The sequence below is a fragment of the Hylobates moloch genome, unplaced genomic scaffold, assembly GCF_009828535.3.
Source record: "Hylobates moloch isolate HMO894 unplaced genomic scaffold, HMol_V3 SCAFFOLD_1, whole genome shotgun sequence".
NCBI lineage: Eukaryota > Metazoa > Chordata > Mammalia > Primates > Hylobatidae > Hylobates > Hylobates moloch.
Window position 1 is genome coordinate 63,157,831 of NW_026652276.1, and position 24,517 is coordinate 63,182,347.

Genomic DNA, 24,517 nt, shown 5'->3' on the forward strand with positions numbered 1-24,517 from the left:
GGTAAATAAAAACTGGCTCAGTGCCTGACTTTGTAAAGCACACGTTTTTAATAGATGCTAAATTTTATGCCTGGAAATGTAGGCTATGATGGAAATGTGGGAGGGGCCAGGTAAACAAGGATCAAATCATGCCAAGTCCCCCAAAAAGTCTAACACAAAGTGAACATCAGAAGGTCATCGGAAAAGCCAGGAGAATGGGGTATTAAAACACAAGAAGACAGGAAAAACAGTGCTAATTTCTGTAGGTATGGTTGTGGATATTTGTGTGTCATGGTATTTTTTTTTTCACAGAAGCTTTCATATAGATTATCATGTCTTTAGTGATTTAAGGATCTCTGTTTTAGGATTAGAAAATAATTTCATTTGTCCCCGTAATAATGTAAATTATTAGAAAATAATTTCATTTGTCTCTTAGAAAGGAGGGCAAGTGTAACATTTGCATTGTTTTCTTTTAAACATTTTTCTGGTAGAAGATTATATAATCAGTTTGGTTTTAGATCAAGAAAATAAGATTAAGACCTAATTAGATATTTTTATAGACTTGATTTTAAATCAGGGATTACTGCTTTTAAAACACTTTGGCCAAAAAGATGATCCTTGTAATTAAATATTACCAAGTAAAACTACTTGGTAAAATATGGTTTTATATTATTCTATTTACATACATTTATTTTGGTCCCAATTCATGATTGTAAAGCCTGTGAACCACAGAGTGTTCTCAATCATCAAACTATAGCAAATAAAAATAAAAAAAAAAAACTACATCAGATTTTTTTTTTAAACATGAGTGTAAAATAATTAAGTCTAGGACTTGTTCTTACATATTAAATTACAAGTAAGCGCACCGGTCATCTCCCCTATTTAAATATTTTTTAGACTGAAATTTATTTTTTCATTTTCTTAGATTTTACTTGTCAACATACAGATTGAGGCTTTCTTAACATCTACCCTTTACTATATGCTCAGGTAGTGTGTATGTATATGTACATATAATTTTTAAAAATTACTTTTTAGAGACAGGATCTATCTGTGTTGCCCAGGTTAGAGTGCAGTGGCACGATTGTAGCTCATTGTAACCTCAATCTCCTGGGCTCAAGTGGTCCTCCCACCTCAGCCTCCCAAGTAGCTAGGGTTGTAGACATGTGCTACGATGCCTAGCTTTTTTTTTTTTTTTTTTTTTCTTTTTTAAAGAGATGAGGTCTCACTATGTTGCCCAGGCTGGTCTTGAACTCCTGGGGTCAAGCAGTCCTCCTGCCTCAGCTTCCCAAAGTGCTGGGATTACAGGTGTGAGCCACCACACCTGGCTACATATAATTACTCATTGTAATAAACGCTATTTGAGTTCATATTATATCTTAAGTAATTCAACAAGTAAAAATGACATGGTTCCTTCTGTCAGTGAGCTCTTGTTAGAAGGGGAGATGGATAATGATGAATGATAATCATAATAGAGTGGAAGGTAAATGGTAGCACTGAGGAGGGAGAGAATGGGTACTCATCCTCACCTTGAGTGTTATGTCAGGGAAGATTTCACAGAGAAGGTGAATCTAAGATAGGGTTAAAGCATGAGTAGGAATTTCATGGACAAAGGATTGTAGTAATGATATTTCAGTGAAGATGACATCATAGGCCAGGTCTCAAACCATGAAACAGTATTGCAAGTTCAGAGAGTTGCACTTGGTTTCTTGCTAATGAGAAAACCATGAAGTGGAGAGAGAGGCAGGAGGATGATCTGGAAAAGACTTAAGTCTTGTAAAAGAATTGGCTGTGGAGGACCATTCAGGATTTTCAAATGGAGTGAAAGAATTAATTTTGCAAGTGGGTAAAGGCGGGTGAGTCAGGAGTCAGGAAATGTTTCTGAGGTAATACGGTAATTGAGGCAATAGTGCTGTTGAGAAGAGGGTAGAATCAGCAGGCTACGTGCCATTGTATGTAGAGGGTATGGGAAAAGAATAACTTGAGGGTTTTCTTAGTTGTTCGCCTTTGGTTTTTACAATACGTGTGTGGGTTTGGACATAGGTTGAGAAATAACGTAGAAAAGCTTGTCACATATGACTGTAGTTTTACCTAAATTTATTTTATTTTGAAATAATTTCAGACTTATAGAAAAATTGCAAAGATAATTCAAAGAATTACTGTATAGGTTTCACTCCGCATTCTCCTAATATTAACTTTTTACCATATTTGGTTTCATATTTTCATGAGACAGTATTTGTTTCTGAACCATTTGGGAGTAATTTGTAGACATTATGCCCCTTAGCCCCTAAATACTTGTGTCCCTTTATTCCTAAGTATGTCTCCCTAAATAAAGATTTTTTAAAAATATATGACCACAATATAGTCATAATATCAGGAAGTTAACATTGATGCAGTACTCTATAGACTTTATTTAAATGTTGCAGTATTTCCTAATTTCCTTTTAAGTAAAAGAGAAACTGTTTCCCCTGGTATAGGTTCCAGTTCAGGATTATATGTGTTACTTTTGGTTTTCATGTCTCTTTAGATTCTTTAATACAGAACACTTTCTCAGTCTTCCTTTGTGTTTCATAATATGACTTTTTTTTTTTTTTTTAAGAGACGAGCTCTCACTATGTTGCCCAGGCTGGCCTTGAACTCCTGGCCTCAAGCAATCCTCCCACCTCAACCTTCCAAAGTGCTGGGATTACAGACAAAAGCCACTGTGCCCAGGTGATAAATGACATTCTTAAAGAATTGCAGTCAGTTATTTTTTAGAAATATTTTTGCCGTTTGAGTTTGTCTGCTATTTCCTCATGATTAGATTCAGGTTATGCATTTCTTGCTGGAATACTACAGAAGTGATGTGTCTTCAGAATCTCTTATCAGGACACCCATACTATTGTTTTGTTCCTCTACTGGTGATGTATACTTGTACTATTTTTAGTAGAGACGGGGTTTCACCATGTTGGCCAGGCTGGTCTCAAACTCCTGACCCCAAGTGATCTATCCGCCTCAGCCCCACAAAGTGCTGGGATTGCAGGTATGAGCCACTGTGTCCGGCCTGAGCCTTTCCTTATATTCTGGCAACAAGTATTTCAGAGTCATCTTGTACTTACCTTATCCAGCCTTGAAATCTGTCATATTTTCAAGCAGCCCTAATTCTTTTTAGTGCGAATGTTATTTAGAAATCAAGATCTGGGCACTCATGTTACTGAGAGATGTCTATTTATTTATTTATTTAAAGGGATTTGCTTACATAATCATGGAGGCTGGTAAGTCTAATCTGCAGAATCAGCAAGCAGGCTGGAGACCCAGAGAGAGCCGATGTTCTAGTTTGAAGGCCATCAGGCAGGAAGAGCTGATGTTGTGGAAGAGCTGATGTTGTAAATGAAGTCTGAAGGCAGTCCTGCTGGAGGAATGCCTCTTACTGAGAGTCGTCTTTTTGTTCTACTCATGCTTTCAACTGATTTGATGAGGCCCACCTACATTACGGAGGGCAAACTGATTTACTCTACCAGTTAAAATGTAAATCTTATCCAGAACACCCTTACAGACAACAAGAAAATGTTTAACCAAATATCTGGACACACTGTGGCCCAGTCAAGTCACCACCTGAAATTACTGAAATTAACCATCAGAGCCCTCCAAGTGGACAGAGCCAGGGCATGCATACACACATGCACACACACCAGGGCATGCATACACATACACACATGCACACACGCCAGGCCATGTGCACACACATGCACACATGCATGCGTGTGTGTATCCCTGTATCTATCTCTGTATAAAAACTATGAATACGTTGGATGTGGTGGCTCATGCCTGTAATCCCAGCACTTTCAGATGCTGAGGCAGGTGGATTAGTTGAGGTCAAGGGTTTGAGACCAGCCTGGCCAACATGGTGAAACCCTGTCTCTACTAAAAATACAAAAATTAGCCGGGCACTGTGGTGTGCGCCTCTAACCCCAGCTACTTGGGAGGCAGAGGCAGGAGAATTGCTTGAACCCAGGAGGCAGAGGTTGCCATGAGCTGAGATCGTGCCACTGCACTCCAGCCTGGGTGACAGAGCGAGACTCCATCTTAAAAAACAAAAAAGCAAAAAAGCAAAAAAAAAAATCTATGAAGACATATTCCTTTGCCAGCCATCATTACCGGTTTCATTCTTGCCTCCTTCTGCACTTTCCATATTTGTAACTACCTTTTAACAATAGGAAGTCTGGTTTCTGTTGTTCACAGTATACTTACTTATTTGCTCAATCTTAGAATATACAAAAAATAATTTAGAATTGCTAATCCTTAACACTATAAAAAGCAAACCCACTTATTGGAATTCAGTGTTTACTTACAGTTCTCTTTTGTTTACGTCCTGAGAATATGTAGTAAAAATACTGTGTTCAAAAGTTACTTTGGTGGTTAGGTCTTCCTTTCTTCCTAAATTTTCCCTGAGTCATTTGAAATACCATTAGAAACATTTGTTTTGTTTGATTTCCATCTTAGAATTTTTTTCCTTTCTCATCTTTGTGGATCTACATATTTCTTTGAGTATATTAAGCATTAACATGGTTCCAAAAGTCAGAACCATACAGAAAGCTATACACAGAAAAGTGTTGATCACACCTCCCATCTTTTCTACCACTTCACTCGTCTTCTCCATCCCTTGTCCTGTGCTCCCTAGGCGATTACCCTGATTAGTTTCTCGTGTATATAGTTCTTTTGGTTCTTTGTACACAAAATGGACAGATAAATGTATATCTTCTTTCCTATACAAAAAGTAGAACACTGCATATATTCTTTTGTATTTTGTTTTTTCCCACTTAATAGTATATACTGGATATCTATATTTTATAATGATATAGAGATCTCTTTATTAATTTTTATTGCTGCATAGTATTCCATTGTGTGGATCTACAGCTTGTTTATTCAATCACTTTCCCATTTGTGGGCATTCAGGTTATTTCTGATTGTATTTTCCAATTATAAATAACACTGCAATAAATAATCTTTGTAATACGTGTTTTTATATTGTTGAAATGTATCGTCTCCCTTGTTGCTTCTTATTTTGAATTTGTACTTTCTCCTTTTTTTGTTTTTCTGGATTAACCTTGTTCATTTACTTAAAAAAGTTCCAGGATTTTGATTTATGATATGATTTTTAAAATTCTCCACCCAGCTGATTTATTTTGTCTTTATTATTTCTAGTCTCTGTTTTCTCTTGGTTTAGTTTGTTCTTTTTGAATTATGAATTTACTATTGATATAAATGTTCAAGGCTACAGACTTTGTTCAGGGTATTAAATGTGTAATTTTGTACCTTTTTTGGGAAGATGTATAATTTTGAGGTAGAATGCCGTTTTTGTTTTTGATTTTGTTAATATCTAGTTTTGTTAGAATTATGATCAGAGTGTTTGCATTATTACTACTTCATAAAATATACTGTTGCTTTTTAAATTACCTAATATGTGTGCACTTTTTTTGGTCATTATTTATGTCCATTTGAGAAGGAGGTACAGTTTTTATTATCAGGGTATGTAGTTTTCAGTTAAGTTTATAAGTGTTTTCAGTCTTTCGTATTATTAAAGTTATGTTCCTAGGTCTGTACATCCCTGTAGTTTCTGCTTTTTAAAAGTAGTTGCTATGTGATGATAGGTATACACAATGGTTATATCTTCATTGTGAATTGCAGCTTCTAACGTTAAACAGTGTTTCTCTGTGTCATATTTAAGGCTTTTTGACTTCAGTCTTCTTTAGTATCAAGATCATTACTCTTGCTTCCTTACTGTTTCTATTTGCTTTGTATGCCTTTGCTTATCCCTTTTCTTAAAATTAAAAAAAAATTTTTTTTTTAGCTTTTTGGTCTATACTGTTTTAGGTTATCTCTTGAATAAGCATTTATTAGGTATTTTTTTAATAGCCAAATGAAAAAATTTTTAGTGACTTATGTTTGATTTCAACTCTTATGTTATAAATACTATGTACGTTGTTTTATTTTTCTTGATTTCTCTGTGATGTGCTTTTTTTGCCTTTTCATCTTTAATTTTTTTTTTTATATTTAGGCTTTGCTGTTTGTTGTTGTAGCAGCTACTTGTGTGTTTATGCCTTTTTAAAATGTCCTCATTTCTTTGTTTTCTTATTTAAGTTTATACTATCTATTATGTTAGTTTTTAATGGTGTCCTATAATTCTTATCGCTATTTCAACAAAAGTTTATTTTACATTTTTCTTTTTCTCTTTTTCCATTTTTTTTTCAGCTGTATTATGTCTGTTTCATCCTCAATCCTTAATTGCAACTTCGTTTTGCTCTTAGATCTACAATTAAATATATTAAAATTTCACCACCAGTTCTTTTGCTGAAGTTTACCTGTTGGTTAGATATAGCTCAGCTTTTAGTGGATTTTTTAAGAAGAACTGATGGTGACCACAATTTTCCCTGAGTTCCTGCATATTAAAAATTGGTCTCCTGTTGCCTTAATAGTGGTAGTACAGGTTGGGTGGAAGTAAGTCCTTGGTTCACACTTTCCCTTTTTATAATGTGGCCTTGCTTTCTATATGTTTTGTTGTTTTGAGAAGTCTGATGCCTGTCTTAATTTTCTTGCCCCTGTGAGTTGCTTGAATCTTCTGTTTGGAATTCTTGGATCTCTTCCTTCTCATATTTTTAAAGTCTAATAGTTTTACTATAATATATCTTAGAATTGATTTTAACAGGTCAGTTTTCCTTGCTACATTAGTGGGTTCTCTTAATATGTAGAATCAGATTTTTTTTTGTTTCTGCAAATTTTTTTTGTCCATTCTATTTTTAGGTTTACATTTCTGATTTATGATGGTTTTCATACTCCTTAATGCTTGTTTAAAGAGATACAGTTCAGGCCGGGCACAGTGGCTCATGTCTGTAGTGCCAGAACTTTGGGAGGCTGAGGTGGGCAGATGGCTTGAGCCCAGGGGTTTGAGACCAGCCTGGGCAACATGACAAAACTCATTCTCTACAAAAAATACAAAAATTAGCCGGATATGGTGGTGTGTGCCTGTAGCCCCAGCTACTGGGGAGGGTGAGGTCAGAGGTTCACTTGAGCCCAGGAGGTGGAAGTTGGGGTGAGCTGAGATCGCGCCACTGCACTCCACCCTGGGTGACAGAGTGAGACCCTGTCTCAAAAAAAAAAATAAATAAATAAAAATAAAAAAGAGAGATACAATTCAGTTTGGAATATTTATTAAAATCTTCTACTTTGTTGTTGGTTTTTTGGGGGGTGCTATTCATTAGCTTAATTGTCCTAACATTATTTTTTATTTTAGAAATTTTATATAGATGAAGATTGCAACAACTCTGTGTGACATTCAAGAATGTCCTCCTCTGTCAGTGTAGCACAATATGGTTTGTTTGTTGGATGGCTTTTTTTCATCTTTTGAGGGAGAGGATTTTGTGTTTCTCAAGTAGGGTTGTGTGTGTGTGTGTGCATGTGTGTTTGAGTATATATGTATATGTAAGTTCTTACAAAATCTTAAATTTCTTTACGTATTTATGAACCTTACAGAACCTGAAATTTTCTTTTTAGTTTCTTTTTTCATCATCTAATTTCCAAAAACACACATTCTTTTCTTTTTACCACCATCCTTGTTTGTATTAGTCAAGGCTCTCCAGAGAAATAGAAACAAGAGGATGGAGAGTTACATAGATAATATATCTAAATACATATGTATATCTATATCTAGGACAAGATTTTTTTGTAAGAAACTGGCTCATGTAATCACGGAGGCTGAGAAGTCCCACCATCTGCAAACTGGAGACCTGGGAAGAGCTGTGGTGTAAATTCCAGTCAGTCTGAAGGCCTAAGGACTAGGAGCAGCAATGGTGTAAGTTCCAGCCCAAGGATAGGAGAAAACTAATGTATCAAGCTGTAAGGCAGATAGAGAGAATTCAGCTTTCTCCCTCCTTTTGTTCTGTTTGGGCTCTTAAGTTGAATGATGCTCACTTACATTGGGGAAAGTAATTGCCTTACCTATTCCACAAATTCAAATTCTCGTCTTTTCCATAAACAATGTGATAGACATAACCAGACATAATGTTTAACCAGATATTTGGGCATTTCATGGCCCAGTCAAGTTAACAAGTGAAATTTACTATCACACCTTTGATGCATTGCCTTATCAAGATTACCTTCTTGAATCCTCCCTGCACTTTTAAATCCCTTCCCTATAATTTTCTCTCATCTATGAGTGGTCTTCTTGAGGATTTTTTCACTTAGGCTGGGTTTTCTTTTTCTGTGGATGATTTTAGTTTAATTTTAGGCTTTCTCCTGGCCTCCAGCCCCCTTTTTCTTTTTGCAAAATTTTTCTTCCCCTAGATCTATCTGTCGTCTCTGTAATGGGTTAGGGGAAGAGCTTGAGTAGCATCTCCACTAGAATGGAGTTTATGTTTTCTCCTTTACATAATTTGAAGTTAGTTTGTCTTGTATTAAAAGTGTGAAATTTGTATGGTTTTATTTGTTCTTCTTGTTAGTCTTTTTAGCTTTTGAAGGTTATATTGGAGGATTTGGATTTACATGGCCACTAATACCTTGATTAATGAGTTATGAAGCTTCATTTCAGTTGATAGTTTTTTCCCTACTGAAACCAGAGTAGGTTACTTAGTGTGTCCATATAATGCCAATGGCCTGGGTTAGCATTCAAGATGAAGCCTGTGTGCTTTCCTGATGTAGGATGAGTCCCTGGTTCTACAGTATTTTCCTTCATTAAAGACAGACCCCATTCCCACCACAGGCTTGTATCTTAAGGTAAAGTCATTGCAACATCTTTTCTGCCACTGTATTTGCAAACCCTAAGATGGAACTCCTTTCACCTTCCATTACACACATGGACATATTTGTTAAAAAGGAGATATATAACTCCCCAAAATGTAAAATGTGTAATCGAGGTAAGAGGCATAATATTCAGACCAGGAGTAGTGTTGAGGAACTTCCTCATCTACAACACACACACATGCACACATGCATGCATAAACACAGACACATACACCCGTGACATATTTGATGTCTGTCATGTTATAGAGGCCGCCTGGTAACACACTAAATGACACTATGCTTACACAGTGTAAGGGTCTGGGGACCACACGTAGATTATTGTCTCGGTGATTGATAGATGGTAGATTCCTACGAGGGGAGGGATCATAAGGAGGCTGTTCAGGAAGGATGATTGTCTCACTTCTAGTTCTTTAAGCAGTGAGACCATTGTGAGTGGGCTTAAGCTAAAAGGGGGATTTAATGGAATAATTTTGGCATATCACCCCACACCAAATGGCAGCTAGGTCCTCTTAAGGTACTGAAGCCAGGGTGAGTGGTAAAGTAACTTGCTTAAGGTCACACACCTAATAAGCGGCAGAGTTCAGATTTGATCCCAATTCAGCCTGGTGCTAGCCTTAATCATGACACCCTGCTGCCTCTGCTCATTTTCCCCCCAAAATTTCTAGTAATGTCAAGAGCTCCACAGGCAGTGCAGAAGTCATTGAAAACCAGGAAGCGCTACTTCGGTGCCTCCTACCTAAGCTTTGTACTGAAAGCAGTGACACTTTAAGAAAGCTCTTTTAACCTTAAATGATTTTTTGTAAAGGAAACAATTATCATAGTTCCTTATTTTTAAATATTAGATTTTGTGTTGTGCTTTTTCTTTCAAAAAATACTATTTGTTCAAATAGCTGTTTTAGAGTATAATGATAGTGGATGGCAAAAATTTTGTTACCTCAATTCTTAGAAATACTTGCTAGCAAAAACCCTTATTTTTGACTGTCCAGAGGAATCCCAAAATTTTCTCTGTGCTTCTTTTGTGGATGGTATCAGATAATCTGCCAAGTGAGAGGTTAGTGGCAGTCAGGAGCCATCTAAATATTTTGAGAATGTACTAGGAACTGAAAAGGTTTCATAGATACTAAAGTGAGAAAGTGAGGTGGGGGGTAATAGTGAATATTGTAATAAAAGTTAAGATGTAATTTTATAAAATGGAAACATCTGCATGTTAAATAGTGACTTCTTCCAAGTTTTGAAATATAAATAATGAAAACTCACTTAGGCTGTAAAAAGTAGTAAAGTCAAATAAGCCATTTCTGAAGCCAGAAGTTGGAGCTGACTCAGCATAAAGAAGGCTTTATAAAGTGCTCCTCTTCATTCATGATCCTAATGGGCCGGGTCTCAAAATGTTTCAGTAAGTGTCCCTGAACTATGTAATTTAATATTCTGCTCAAAGTAAATAATGCTCTATTCATAGTTCTTTTGCAAGTTTAAAATTATCTAAGCTTGTTTTTTCCTTCCTTTTTCTCCTGCTTCCTCTGTATTCTGCTAAGTGGCACCTAACTGAGAAAGCTGGCAGGATCATTATTCAACAAATATTTATTGCACATTGGCCATCTGCCAGGTGTTGTCCTAGGCAAACAAATAGACACATTCAAATGACATAGCCAACATCTATTTTAGATTTCAGAAATAACTATTTTGGTTTTATTGACAATATATGTAAAATAGATTGTTAATTAAATTTGGGTATGCTCTTTAGTGTTAATATGCATCATGCTCAAAATCTTTGGAATCTGTTTCTTTTCTGAGTCAAACAATATGACATTTATTGATTATTAACCTGGAGATCTGCCTGGTCTTCTGACCAACCACTTCTATGCACATATCAGCATGAGTGGATATTGTGGACATAAATTGTTGTTTTTCATAGTAATTTAATCACTTAACAAAAAGTATAATAATGGTGATAGTGATAGTGAGAAGGAGACTGCTGGGAAAATGACTGCGGTCACAAAAGTGAGAAAGGCCTAACAAGACAAGGAATAAATGTCTCCATTGCCAACAGAGTGGCAGAAGTTGGAGTTCTGCCGGCATGCCTGCCTCCCTCTTTCTATCTTACGGCTGTTGCAGTGATCAGAATTGATCTCCTGTCTTCTCAACAGTCTTAAATGGGGTCCAGATACTCAGATTTTTCCCCACACTGGGCTTTAGAATATGTTGGTGAATATGAGAATATTTTAAGAGTATGTGTAGCCTATTTTCTGCCTTCCCTTGAGATTTTGAAATAAAAATATTGCTAAAATGAAAAATTGTTTTAAGAATTATAGCTCCCTCTTATACATTTTTGATACGTTTAAGGATTTAGTTTTCCAAAATTTTTATGGACCTTTTCAAACAAAGGGAATAATAAAAGGTACCACTGTTTACCCATCATCCATTTTTAGCAATTATCAATAAGTGGCCAATCCTGTTTTATGCATATTCTTCCTTCTCCATTATTGAAGCAAATCTTAATGGTATGGTCTGAATGTCCCCCAAAATTCATGTGTTGAAACTTAGTTCCAACTGTGGGTTGCATTAAGAGGTATATAGCCTTTGGGAGATGATTAAGTCAGAAGGGCTATGCTCTCATGAATGGGACTAGCACCCTTATAAAAGGATTCGAGATTGAAGGGAATGCTCTCTTGCTCTCCCACTTTTCTGTCACATGAAGACATAGCATTTGTACCCTTTTTGCCCTCCCATCTTTCTGCCATGTGAGGACACCTAGACGATACCATTTATGAGGAACAGGGCTTCACCAGGCACTGAACCTGGTGGTGCCTTGATCATGGACTTCTTAACTTCCAGAATTGTGAGAAGTAAATTTCTATTATTTATAAATTACCCAGTCTCAGGTTTTTTTGTTACAGTAGCATGAACAGATTAAAATACCCAGACATATTTCATTAAAGTATATGTCATTTAAAATATAAAGATCTCTTTTTAAAAAATATAACCTTAATGTCATATCTTTAAAAAAATGAATAATTATATTTGAGGGATGTCAAAGACTTTTATTATTTATATTACAGTAAAGGTTACTACATTAATTACCACAAGCATGAGAATTAATATAACTTAGAGCTTAAGAGTAGGGCTTCTGTAGGAGATACAGAAAAAAACCCTAAGTTGTTTTTTCCATCTCTGACACAGTCAACATAGAACGCTTCACTTCTGGTCACCAAAATGTGTGGAAATTTTCCCCCACTAGCAACCTATCAATTTGCCAGCTGACACCAACTGGGTATCCTGTAATTTAACTCAATTCTAGCACTGCCTACCTGGAGACAGCATCAGATCCCTCAGGTTGAGGGTGAGTCCCACAAGACTACCCCCCTGCTTCAGATACTGATTGCAAGCCCCAGGTTGTGACCTGTGTTACTGACTAACTGGCTATAAATTGGGGTTCCCATGACCCCCTCCTCAGTTTTGATTTGCTAGGATGGCTTACAGAACTCAGGGAAACATGTACATTTACCCATTTATTACAGAGGATATTACAAAGCATACAGATGAACAGCCACATGGAAGAGATACACAGGGCAAGGTGTATGGGAAGGGGCATAGAGCTTCTACGACCTCTGGTCGACATTCCACCCTCCAGAAACCTCCATGTGGTCAACAATATGGAAGATCCCTGAATCCAGTCCTTTAGGGTTTTTGTGGAGGTTCCATTATATAAGCATGATTGATTACATCATTGGCCATTGGTGAACACAACCTTCAGCTCCTCTTCCCTTCTCTGAGTTAGTGGGGGTAGGGGGAGGTTGGACTGAAAGTTCCAACTCTATTCACAGGGTTGATTTCCCTGGCAACCAGCCCCCATCCTTCAAAAGAGCCTTCAGCAATCAGTCATTTCATTAGCATACAAAAGACACTTAGCACTTTAGAGATTCCAAGAGTTGTATGAGCTTTGTGCCAAGAATCAGGAGCAGATACAAAATATAGAGTATATTTCTTATGTCACAATATTGTATCCTTGGACTTAGCCTTAGGTTTAAATGCCAGTTTTGCTGCATAATGTTGGGCAGGTTAACCTCTCTCCATCTCACCAGGCCGCTGTTTCCTCTGCTGTTAAATGGTGACGGTAATAGTTTTAACTAAGTAGGATAGTTGTGAGTTATAAATGAAACAATGCACAGAAAGCGATTAGGATCGTGTTTATATGTAAAACGTGCTCAGTAATGTTAGCATTATTGTTATTTTTATTTGGAGGTGTGAGGAAATACACATAATTAATTTGAGATCCCATTTTTTAGATTAGGCCATGTTTCAAAGTGATTTGTGTTTAATCATGCTCTTCAGAGTTTATTTTTAGGGAATACAAAATAGTATTGTTTTAATCCATAGGCACATTTATCCTTTTCTCAAAAGCAAATTTGATTTGTTTTAAAACATGTAATAGCATTGAAAGGAATAAATTTAACCTTTACTCAAATCTTGGATGTCTTTATGTGTGTTGATGTGAAAACTTTGAGATACCCTAAGATATAAGACCTTTATAATTTTCCCTTGAGATTAAAAATAAAATGCAAATCTAAGTTCCTTTTGTAGTTCCAATATAGAGTAATAGAGAGTTTGGACAATCTTATGAACATAAATGTTATCAACAATACTGCTTATACTCTCCTTTCTTCCCTTCGTTTAATCCATTTAGTCTTTTATTGTCATTGTTTTATACCATCCAGAATGTACAATGTTGGAAGAAATTTGTCTTTGCAAAACTGAAGTTTCTCATAGCAATATGTTCTGATTATAGTACTACTTGGGGATAAATTGCTTACCATATGCAGTTCATTTTACAGACTTTCTAGAGAATATTGCTTACTTTTTTTTTTTAGTTTTTATATCTTAATAAAGTGTACATCATTTTCATCCAGATTGTCCTGATTTACAAAATGACCAATTCAGTTGTTTATTTTTTAAATTAGTTTTGATGGCTTTACTAAGGTAAAATTTATGTATCATGAATTTCACCCATTTTAATTATACAGATTGATTTTTAGTAGATTTCAGAGCTGTGCAGCCATTACCACAATTTAATTTTACAGTATTTCCATCACCCCAAAAAGAAACTTAGTGTCTATTACCAGTCACTCTCCATACCCACCCCAGCCCTAGGCAACCACTGGCCTACTACTTTCTTTCTTTTTGAATTTGCCTATTCTGAATATTTTTTATACAAAAGGAATCATAAAATATATGTTTGTGTCTGGCATTTTTCACTTAGTATGTTTTCTAAGTTTATCCTCGTTATATCGTATATCAGCATTTTCATTCATTTGTATTGCCCGTTGGTATCCTATTATATGGATGTGTCATGTTTTGTTTATCCATATAGAATTGATGGACATTTGGGTTGCTTTCATGTCTTGGCTGTTATATGAACAGTGCTGCTGTGAACATTCGTGTACAAGTCTTTGTGTGGATATATTTTTTATTTAAAAAAATTAATAGAATAATAGTTATCTGCTATTTATGTGTTTTTAATTTTGATTTTATTATCTGACTATGTAATATAGTGGAGAGAAGCACTGGACAGAGTTGCAGGAGCCTAGGTTTCACAGGCTGCTTTGTTTTGTGGCCTTAGGATGGCAAGTCTGTGTCTCCAGATTTTAGTTTCCTTATCTACAACATGGAAAGGTTAGACTAAATGATCTCACGATTTATAAATCTGTTAATTTCTATATTATTTTGAGCATATTACTTCTCTGTGCCTCAGCTTTTTCATCTGAAAACATTGGGTTATTAATAGAATCATATATAAAAATATGAGGATGAAAGAATATTCTTGGAATATAAAAAAGTATCAGGATAAGGCTGGGACTGTTATTTTTCTGGATCAAGAATGCCTTAGTGGGAATGCTTTCACTGTGGCCTCAGTGGAGTTACTGGTAGTAAACTGGTAAACCAGTAATTAGTGGAGGAAGGAAGATTTAGCTGCTAGTAATAAATGCCATTTATTGGGTGCTTATCATCCTGAGTATACTAAACTATATATAGAAATTTGTTCACTTAAGTCCCAGTCCTATGAGTTAGGTTCAGTGATTTGCTCATAAAAGAAATTAAAGGAATTGCCAAAACCACATAGCTAGTAAGTGGCTGGCTGGGAGTCACACCCTGGCTCCAAGGCCATGTTTTTTGCCACCGCACTAAACTTTATTTCAGGGAGAACAACTCTTTGGAACAGAATCCCGTAGTAGAGAGATCTTTGGTGAGGGAAGTCTTTTTTTGGGAAAGATAGCTAATATCGCCTACAGTCCTTACGAGAGAGAAAAGAGTTGGTCACTCTATAAATACTTGGTTTTCCATGTGTCCTATGTTTGTTCCAAAATGACATTTTAATAATTGAACAAGTTTAATAGTTGACCAGATTGAAAATTTGCCGAATGTTCCATTGTTTCAGTAGTTTTACTACAAAAAATACAGTATATGTTGTTTTTTGTTTTTTAATTTTTGTTTTGAGACAGGGTCTAACTCTGTCACCCAGGCTGGAGTGCAGTAGCACAATCATGGCTCACTGCAGCCTTGACCTCCTGGGCTCAAGGGATCCTCTCACCTCAGCCTCCTGAGTAGCTGGGACCACACAGGTGCACAACACCATGCCTGGCTAATTTTTTTTTTTGTGGAGACGGGGTCACACTATGTTGCCCAGACTGGTCTCCAACTCCTGGGCTCATACAATCCTCTCACCTTGGTCTTCCAAAGTGTTGAAATTACAGGCATGAGCCACCATGCCTGGGGCATTTTTTTTTTTTTTCCAAAACAGTCTTGCTCTGTCACCAAGACTGGAGTGCAGTGGTGCAATCTTGGCTCACTGCAACCTCTGCTTCTACCTCCCGGGTTCAAGCGATTCTCCTGCCTCAGCCTCTCGAGTAGCTGGGGTTACAGGCATGCACCTCCACGCCTGGCTAATTTTTGTATTTTTAGTAGGGATGGGGTTTCACCATGTTGGCCAGGCTGGTCTTGAACGCCTGACCTCAGGTGATCTACCTGCCTTGGCCTCCCAAAGTGCTAGGATTACAGGTGTGAGCCACCCCACCCGGCCCCATTTTTTTTTTTTTTAAATGAGACTTTCACTCTGATGAAAGCAACTCATACATCTCACTGGCTTTTTTCTGCCTTGGTAACACTATTATAATTTCCATTTTAAAGCAATATTCCATTTTTTAAGTTAACTTAAAACTTTTTTAACCTTTTTTAAAAACTATTTTTACATTTCCTCCCCTCCCCAATGTAGTGTTCGGCACATACCAAATATTTACATTATGCAAACAAAAAAATTTAGTGCCAAAATCTCAATTCATGATACAGGTACATTATTTCATTTGAACAAAAGTATTATTTTATGTATTTGTGGTATTGAACATATAGACATTTGGGCACTAAAAATTAATTTGTTATGCCAATTATGTGGAATTAGGGGCCCTGTAATACATCTCAACCTCTGTTCCAAATGCATTTAAATCTTATATATCTGGAATATTACATTTAGTCTTAATGGAAGGCATGTGTGTTTTTAACCAAGGAGAGAGGAAGAACACCTCTTTCTAGGAGGAAGATTGGGAGAGAATGAGGTTTGATAATGACCCAGAGAAATTCTGAGTTGAAGAAGACGAGAGGAAACACCTACAGTAGGTGAAGAGGGGTTGGAATCTGGATATTAGTTGCTGGAATTTGTGAAGTTATTGTGGCTGTATCCACTTCCTCCTCTGGTGATGGAAGGAGACCTCACCCAGCTAGGTGAATTTAGTGGACACATGCATGCCTTGGAAAAGGAAATGGTTCAGGTTTCTAGAGCTCAACACAAGGCTTAGATGCAGAAAATGTACCGGTAGAGAGCTCATCTAAGGGAACTCTGGCAGTAGATAATGAGGTCCTAGCCATAGGGGATACTCTAAAGCTGGGGATTCCAGGAATATCTTGACCCTCCTGGAATTCCACAAGTGTGATTTGCTTCTCTAGTGCAATGTTCCTTTTTCCTTTTGCTGCTCCTATTTTGGTGAAGAAGCAGTCAAACTAAGGATTTATCTGTAAATTAAGAAGAACCAAAGATTTAAAAAATTTTTCATTTATTAATATGAAAGTTAAGGAACTTTAAATCTGGACCTTCAAAAATGGAGGTTTGCAGTTGATAAGGGTTTGGTAGAATGGCTAGAGGGATGGAGAAGGGACAGAGTGAGGAGGATGGTCTAGGGTTAGTGGCTTATATTGTAGTTTTTGAAAAGGGTTTTTAAGTGGTGGGCTGTCATTACCATTTTCAGTAGACTTTTGAATTTTAAATATAGTATAGGACTTTTAATGTTCCACTAGACTTCTTAATGTAGATTTTTTTGTCTCTTAAGGTGGATTAGCAGTAGTTTTATAGAAAACTTGAAATCTCAGAGGCTTTCTTTTCCTTCTTTTCTCCATTTCTTACTGAATAAACTAGTTCTTGATTCATACGGTAAAAATGATATTCGGTGATACTTTAACTTTCAAATTAATTTAGAGGAGTTACGCTTTTGGATAAATCTGTATTTTGGTGAAACCCCTTTTAAAAAATTACTTTCATTTTAGGTCTACTCAAAGGATTGTTGTTCTTTCCTCTACAACTGTCAGTATTGTTGCAAAACCAGACTAGTAATCATGCACTGGCACCTGCAATAACACAAAAATTACATAAAATTTCCATTGTTGATTTGCTTCACCAATTTATTATCCTAAAGTTGAATAATGTTTATTTCTGTATAATTTTATATATGGATATGTGGAGTGTTAGAGCACCGAGTACCTGTATGTTTTAATTTCTAAAATTGCTCTTATTTTGTAACAACACTTGAAAATATTTCTAATCTCAATTTACAGATAGTTATAACTATAGTATTTCTTCTGGAAATACAAGGCCAAAGAGCCTGCATTCTAATTTTGTTCATTGCCATTTTGTGTCTACGTGATGTAGACTTATTAGAGATGATTTAGTTACCCCTAGGCTATCCTAATGGGTTTTCACTGGTTGTTAAGAAATGCTCCGGCCGGGCGCGGTGGCTCACACTTGTAATCCCAGCACTTTGGGAGGCCGAGGCGGGCGGATCACGAGGTCAGGAGATCGAGACCACCCCATCTCTACTAAAAACACAAAAAATTAGCCGGGCGTGGTGGTGGGCGCCTGTAGTCCCAGCTACTCGGAGAGGCTGAGGCAGGAGAATGGCGTGAACCCGGGAGGCAGAGCTTGCAGTGAGCCGAGATTGTGCCACTGCACTGCAGCCTGGGCGACAGAGCGAGACTCCGTCTCAAAAAAAAAAAAAAAAGAAATGCTCCTTGAAGAATTTAACTGAATTTTCCAAATAAACTGGTTGATTTATATTTATTGAGAGAGGAGTTCTAGTGTACCCACTCACATCATCAAATACAGTCTCTCATAAAGTGCAGTTTGCCCAGTCTTGATTAAAAGGCCTGCAATTCTATTTTTTGCTGCTGAATACATCCTCTGCCGCCCTCTAATGGCAGCCCATTGATGGCACCCACTGATGTCCATCTTAACCACCAAGAACTTGCTGTTCTTGGCATCCAGCAACTTATGTAGCTGCGGGATCTTGGGTGGCTCTCCCAGTAGATAGACAGCTGGTGGGAGCTCCTTTGAAGGAAAAGCATGCACATGTGAATCCTGTGATTTCCCCTCAAGGTGTTGGCATTCAGGTAGTTGTGACAATGTTAGGATTCTTAGAGTAAGTGTTTTGCTTTACCATTTGTTCATTTTATTGTTCATTTATCCATTAATTCATCAGATGTTTGGGAATGCCAGAAATGTCCACCATCTGGACTTCTATCAGTCTGTTAGGTTCTAAGTATAGATTTATATATTTATACAAATAAGTTTTATGTATTTATTTGAGTGAGCAAATAAATACAAAAATAAATGACGTGGTCTCTGCCCTTGGGGACACAAAATACAAACTTAAATACGCCTTGGTTGCCTTTATTTTCCTCTTGAAATCTCCACAATATTGGGAAAGATAGTTAAACTAGGAAATGGATACAAATATACATGGAAACCTAGTCTCCCTGTATTTCTAGTTCTCAGAATTCATTGTCCCTAACTGTAGAAGGGCTTTGTTCTAAGGAGTACTTATTTTGCACCTAGAAATGATATTAGTTTTTTTGGTGCTTCTTGCTTTTGGTTGAAGTTAACACAAAATCATGGTTGCATTTTCCTTTATATTTACCAGTCTCTAAGGCACTTAATTTGTCATAAACTCTGGCTTTCTGCCTCTTTTATATTTAATGAACTATGACTTAAAATAGGTGCTGCTTTAAATGACCATATAAATAGGATAAGTGCAGTGCTGTGTATTTTTTTTTGTTACGAATGTTGTGAATTCCTTCTTTCATTTCTTAGCCTGCTTTACAAGACAAGTTTTTTTTGTTTGTTTGTTTGTTTGTCTTTTTAAGGTATTTTCCTTTCTACTCTTCATTATTTCATGTTAGGTAAATGTCTGTTACTGGCTTCGTTCCTTGTTTGAGAGTATAATCCACTCAGATATATTTAGGTCAGATATCCCATTGTAGAAGAATGTGGACTAGTATGTTTATGTTATTTTTTAAATTTATTTTTAAATTATACTTCAAGTTCTAGGGTACATGTGCAAAATGTGCAGGTTTGTTACATAGGTATACATGTGCCATATTGGTTTGCTGCACCCATCAACTCGTCATTTACATTAGGTATTTCTCCTAATGCTATCCCTCCCTCAGCCCCCCAACCCCCAACAGGCCTCAGTGTGTGATGTTCCCCGCCTTGTGTCCAAGTGTTCTCATTGTTCATTTCCCACCTATGAGTGAGAACATGTGGTGTTTGGTTTTCTGTCCTTGTGATACTTTGCTGAGAATGATGGTTTCCAGCTTCATCCATGTCCCTGCAAAGGACATGAACTCATCCTTTTTTATGGCTGCATAGTATTCCATGGTATATATGGGCCACATTTTCTTAATCCAGTCTATCATTGATGGACATTTGGGTTGGTTCCAAGTCTTTGCTATTGTGAATAGTGCCCCAGTAAACATACGTGTGCATGTGTCTTTATAGTAGCATGATTTATAATCCTTTGGGTATATAACCAGGATATAATAGGATCACTGGGTCAAATGGTATTTCTAGTTCTAGATCTTTGAGGAATCACCACACTGTCTTCCACAATGGTTAAACTAATTTACACTCCCACCAACAGCATAAAACCGTTCTTATTTCTCCACATCCTCTCCAGCATCTGTTGTTTCCTAATTTTTAATAATTGCCATTCTAACTGGCGTGAGATGGTTTTGATTTGCATTTCTCTGATGGCCAGTGATGATGAGCATTTTTTCATGTGTCTGTTGGCTGTGTAAATGTCTTCTTTTGTGAAGTGCCTGTTTAAATCCTTTGCCCACTTTTTGATGGTTTTTTTTTTTCTTGTAAATTTGTTTAAGTTTTTTGTAGCTTCTGGATATTAGCCCTTTGTCAGATGGGTAGATTGCAGAAATTTTCTCCCATTCTGTAGGTTGCTCTTCACTCTGATGGTAGTTTCTTTTGCCATGCAGAAGCTCTTTAGTTTAATTAGATCCCATTTGTCAATTTTGGCTTTTGTTGCCATTGCTTTTGGTGTTTTAGTCATGAAGTCCTTGCCCATGCCTATGTCCTGAATGGTACTGCCTGGGTTTTCTTCTAGGGTTTTTATGGTTTTAGATCTAACATTTAAGTCTTTAATCCATCTTGAATTAATTTTTATATAAGGTGTAAGGAAGGGATCCAGTTTCAGCTTTCTACATATGGCTGGCCAGTTTTCCCAGCACCATTTATTAAATAGAGAATCTTTTCCCCATTTCTTGTTTTTGTCAGGTTTGTCAAAGATCAAATGGTTGTAGATGTGTGGTGTTATTTCTGAGGGCTCTGTTCTGTTCCATTGATCTGTATGTCTGTTTTGGTACCAGTACCATGCTGTTTTGGTTACTGTAGCCTTGTAGTATAGTTTGAAGTCTGGTAACATGATGCCTACATCCTTCCTTGTTCTTTTTGTGTAGGATTGTCTTGGCAATGTGGGCTCTTTTTTGGTTCCATATGAACTTTAATGTAGTTTTTTCCAATTCTGTGAAGAAAGTCTTTGGTAGCTTGATGGGGATGGCATTGAATCTATAAATTACCTTGGGCAGTATGGCCATTTTCATGATATTGATTCTTCCTATCCCTGAGCATGGAATGTTCTTCCATTTGTTTGTGTCCTCTTTTATTTCATTGAGCAGTGGTTTCTAGTTCTCCTTGAAGAGGTCCTTCCCATCCCTTGTAAGTTGGATTCCTAGGTATTTTATTCTTTGAAGCAATTGTGAATGGGAGTTCACTAATGATTTGGCTCTTTGTCTGTTATTGGTGTATAGAAATGCATGTGGTTTGCACATTGATTTTGTATCCTGAGACTTTGCAGAAGTTGCTTATCAGCTTAAGGAGATTTTGGGCTGAGATGATGGAGTTTTCTAAATATACAATCATGTCATCTGCAAACAGGGACAATTGACTTCCTCTTTTCCTAATTGAATACCCTTTATTTCTTTCTCCTGCCTGATTGCCCTGGCCAGGACTTCCAACACTGTGTTGAATAGGAGTGGTGAGAGAGGGCATCCTTGTCTTGTGCCGGTTTTCAAAGGGGATGCTTCCAGTTTTTGCCCATTCAGTATGATATTGGCTGTGCATTTGTCATATATAGCTCTTACTATTTTCAGTTATGTTTCATCAATACCTAGTTTATTGAGAGTTTTTAGCATAAAGCGCTGTTGAATTTTATCAAAGGCCTTTTCTGCATCTGTTGATATAATCGTGTGGTTTTTGTTGTTGGTACTGTTTATGTGATGGATTACGTTTATTGATTTGCATATGATGAACCAGCCTTGCATCCCAGGGATGAAGCTGACTTGATAGTGGTGGATTAGCTTTTGATGTGCTGCTGGATTTGGTTTGCCAGTGTTTTATTGAGGATTTTCACATCAGTGTTCATCAGGGATATTGGTCTAAAATTCTCTTTTTTTGTTGTGTCTCTGCCAGGCTTTGGTATCAGGATGATGCTGGCCTCATAAAATGAGTTAGGGAGGATTCCCTCTTTTTCTATTGATTGGACTGGTTTGAGAAGGAATGGTATCAGCTCCTCTTTGTATCTCTGCTAGAATTCGGCTGTGAATCGTCTGGTCCTGGACTTTTTTTGGTTGGTAGGGTATTAATCATTGCCTCAATTTCAGAGCCAGTTGTTGGTCTCTTCAGAGATTCACCTTCTTCCTGGTTTAATCTTGGGAGGGTGTATGTGTCCCGGAATTTATCCATTTCTTCTAGACTTTCTAGTTTATTTGCATAGAGGTGTTTATAGTATTCTCTGATGGTGATTTGTATTTCTGTGAGATCAATGGTGATATCCCCTTTATCATTTTTTATTGCATCTATTTGATTCTTCTCTGTTTTCTTCTTTATTAGTCTGCTAGTGGCCTATCAATTTTGTTGATGTTTTCAAAAAGCCAGCTCCTGGATTCATTGATTTTTTTGAAGGTTTTTTTGTGTCTCTGTCTCCTTCAGTTCTGCTCTGATCTTAGTTATTTCTTGCCTTCTGTTTGCTCTTGCATCACTAGTTCTTTCAATTGTGATGTTAGGGTGTCGATTTTAGATCTTTCCTGCTTTCTCTTATGGGCATTTAGTGCTATAAATTTCCCTCTACACACTGCTTTAAATGTGTCTCAGAGATTCTGGGACATTGTGTCTTTGTTCTCATTGGTTTCAAAGAACATCTTTATTTCTGCCTTCATTTTGTTATGTACCCAGTAGTCATTCAGGAGCAGGTTGTTCAGTTTCCATGTAGTTGAGTGGTTTTGAGTGAGTTTCTTAATCCTGAATTCTAATTTGTTTGCACTGTGGTCTGAGAGACAGTTTGTTGTGATTTCTGTTCTTTTACATTTGCTCAGAAGTGCTTTACTTCCAATTATGTGGTCAATTTTAGAATAAATGTGATGTGGTGCTGAGAAGAATGTATGTTCTGTTGATTTGAGGTGGAGAGTTCTGTAGATGTCTATTAGGCCTGCTTGGTTCAGAGCTGAGTTCAAGTCCTGGATATCCTTGTTAACTTTCTATCTCGTTGATCTGTCCAGTGTTGACAGTGGGGTGTTAAATTCTCCCATTATTGTGTGGGAGTCTAAGTCTCTTTGCAGGTCTCTAAGGATTTGCTTTATGAATCTGGGTGCTCCTGTATTGGGTGCATATATATTTAGGATAGTTAGCTCTTGTTGAAGAAGAGCTTTACCATTCCTTTACCATTACGTAGTGGCCTTCTTTGTCTCTTTTGATCTTTATTGGTTTAAAGTCTGTTTTATCAGAGACTAGGATTTCAACCCCTGCTTTTTTTTTGCTTTCCATTTGCTTAGTAGATCTTCCTCCATCCTTTTATTTTGAGCCTATGTGTGCCTCTGCATGTGAGATGAGTCTCCTGAATACAGCACACTAATGGGTCTTGACTCTTTATCCAATTTGCCAGTCTGTGTCTTTTAATTGGAGCATTTAGCCCATTTACATTTAAGGTTAGTATTGTTATGTGTGAATTTGATCCTGTCATTATGATGTTAGCTGGTTATTTTGCCCATTAATTGATGCAGTTTCTTTGTAGCGTCGATGGTCTTTACACATTGGCATGTTTTTGCAGTGGCTGGTACCGGTTGTTTCTTTCCATGTTTAGTGCTTCCTTCAGGAGCTCTTGTAAGGCAGGCCTGGTGGTGACAAAATCTCTCAGCATTTGCTTGTTTGTAAAGGATTTTATTTCTCCTTCACTTATGAAGCTTAGTTTGGCTGGATATGAAATTCTGGGTTGAAAATTCTTTTCTTTAGGAATGCTGAATGTTGTCCCCCACTCTTTTCTGGCTTGTAGGGTTTCTGCCAAGAGATCCCACCCTTTGTGGGTAACCCAGCCTTTCTCTCTGGTTGCCTTTAACATTTTTTCCTTCATTTCAACCTTGGTGAATCTGACAGTTACGTGTCTTGGGGTTGCTCTTGTTGGGGAGTATCTTTATGGCATTCTCTGTATTTCCTAAATTTGAATATTGGCCTCCTTGCTAGATTGGGGAAGTTCTTCTGGATAATATCCTGAAGAGTGTTTTCCAACTTGGTTCCATTCTCCTTGTCACTTTCAGGTACCCCAATCAAACGTAGATTTGGTCTTTTCACATAGTCCCATATTTCTTGGAGGCTTTCTTCATTTCTTTTTACTCTTTTTTCTCTAAGCTTGTCTTTTCGCTTTATTTCATTAATTTGATCTTCAATCACTGATACCCTTTCTTCTACTTGATTGAATCGGCTATTGAAGCTTGTGCCTGCATCTGGAAGTTCTCGTGCCATGGTTTTCAGCTCCATCAGGTCACTTAAGGTCTTCTCTATACTGTTTATTCTAATTAGCCATTTGTCTAACATTTTTTCAAGAATTTTAGCTTCCTTGTGATGGGTTAGAACATGCCTCTTTAGCTCGGAGAAGTTTGTTATTACCGACCTTCTAAAAGCCTACTTCTGTCAACTCATTACAGTCATTCTCCATCCAGCTTTGTTCCGTTGCTGGCTAGGAGCTGCGATCCTTTGTAGGAGAGGTGATCTGGTTTTTAGAATTTTCAGCTTTTCTGCTCTGGTTTCTCCCCATCTTTGTGGTTTCATCTACCTTTGGTCTTTGATGTTGGTGACCAACCTACAGATGGGGTTTTGGTATAGATGCCCTTTTTG

The 24,517-nt window shown here is 37.0% G+C and overlaps 1 protein-coding gene across 3 annotated transcripts in view; it reads left to right on the top strand.

Moving 5' to 3' along the window:
- The window catches only part of SESTD1 (SEC14 and spectrin domain containing 1), a 151,453-nt gene that overhangs the window by 27,161 nt on the left and 99,775 nt on the right, over positions 1-24,517 (top strand). Inside the window, exon 2 of one of the 3 annotated variants that reach the window (XM_058440648.1) lies at positions 7,664-7,804. The exons of the other annotated variants lie outside the window; for them this stretch is intronic. Within the exon in view, the coding sequence (XP_058296631.1) occupies positions 7,800-7,804 (5 nt within the window). The 5' untranslated portion in view covers positions 7,664-7,799. The remainder of the gene's footprint in view (positions 1-7,663; positions 7,805-24,517) is intronic. 3 annotated transcript variants of the gene reach the window in all.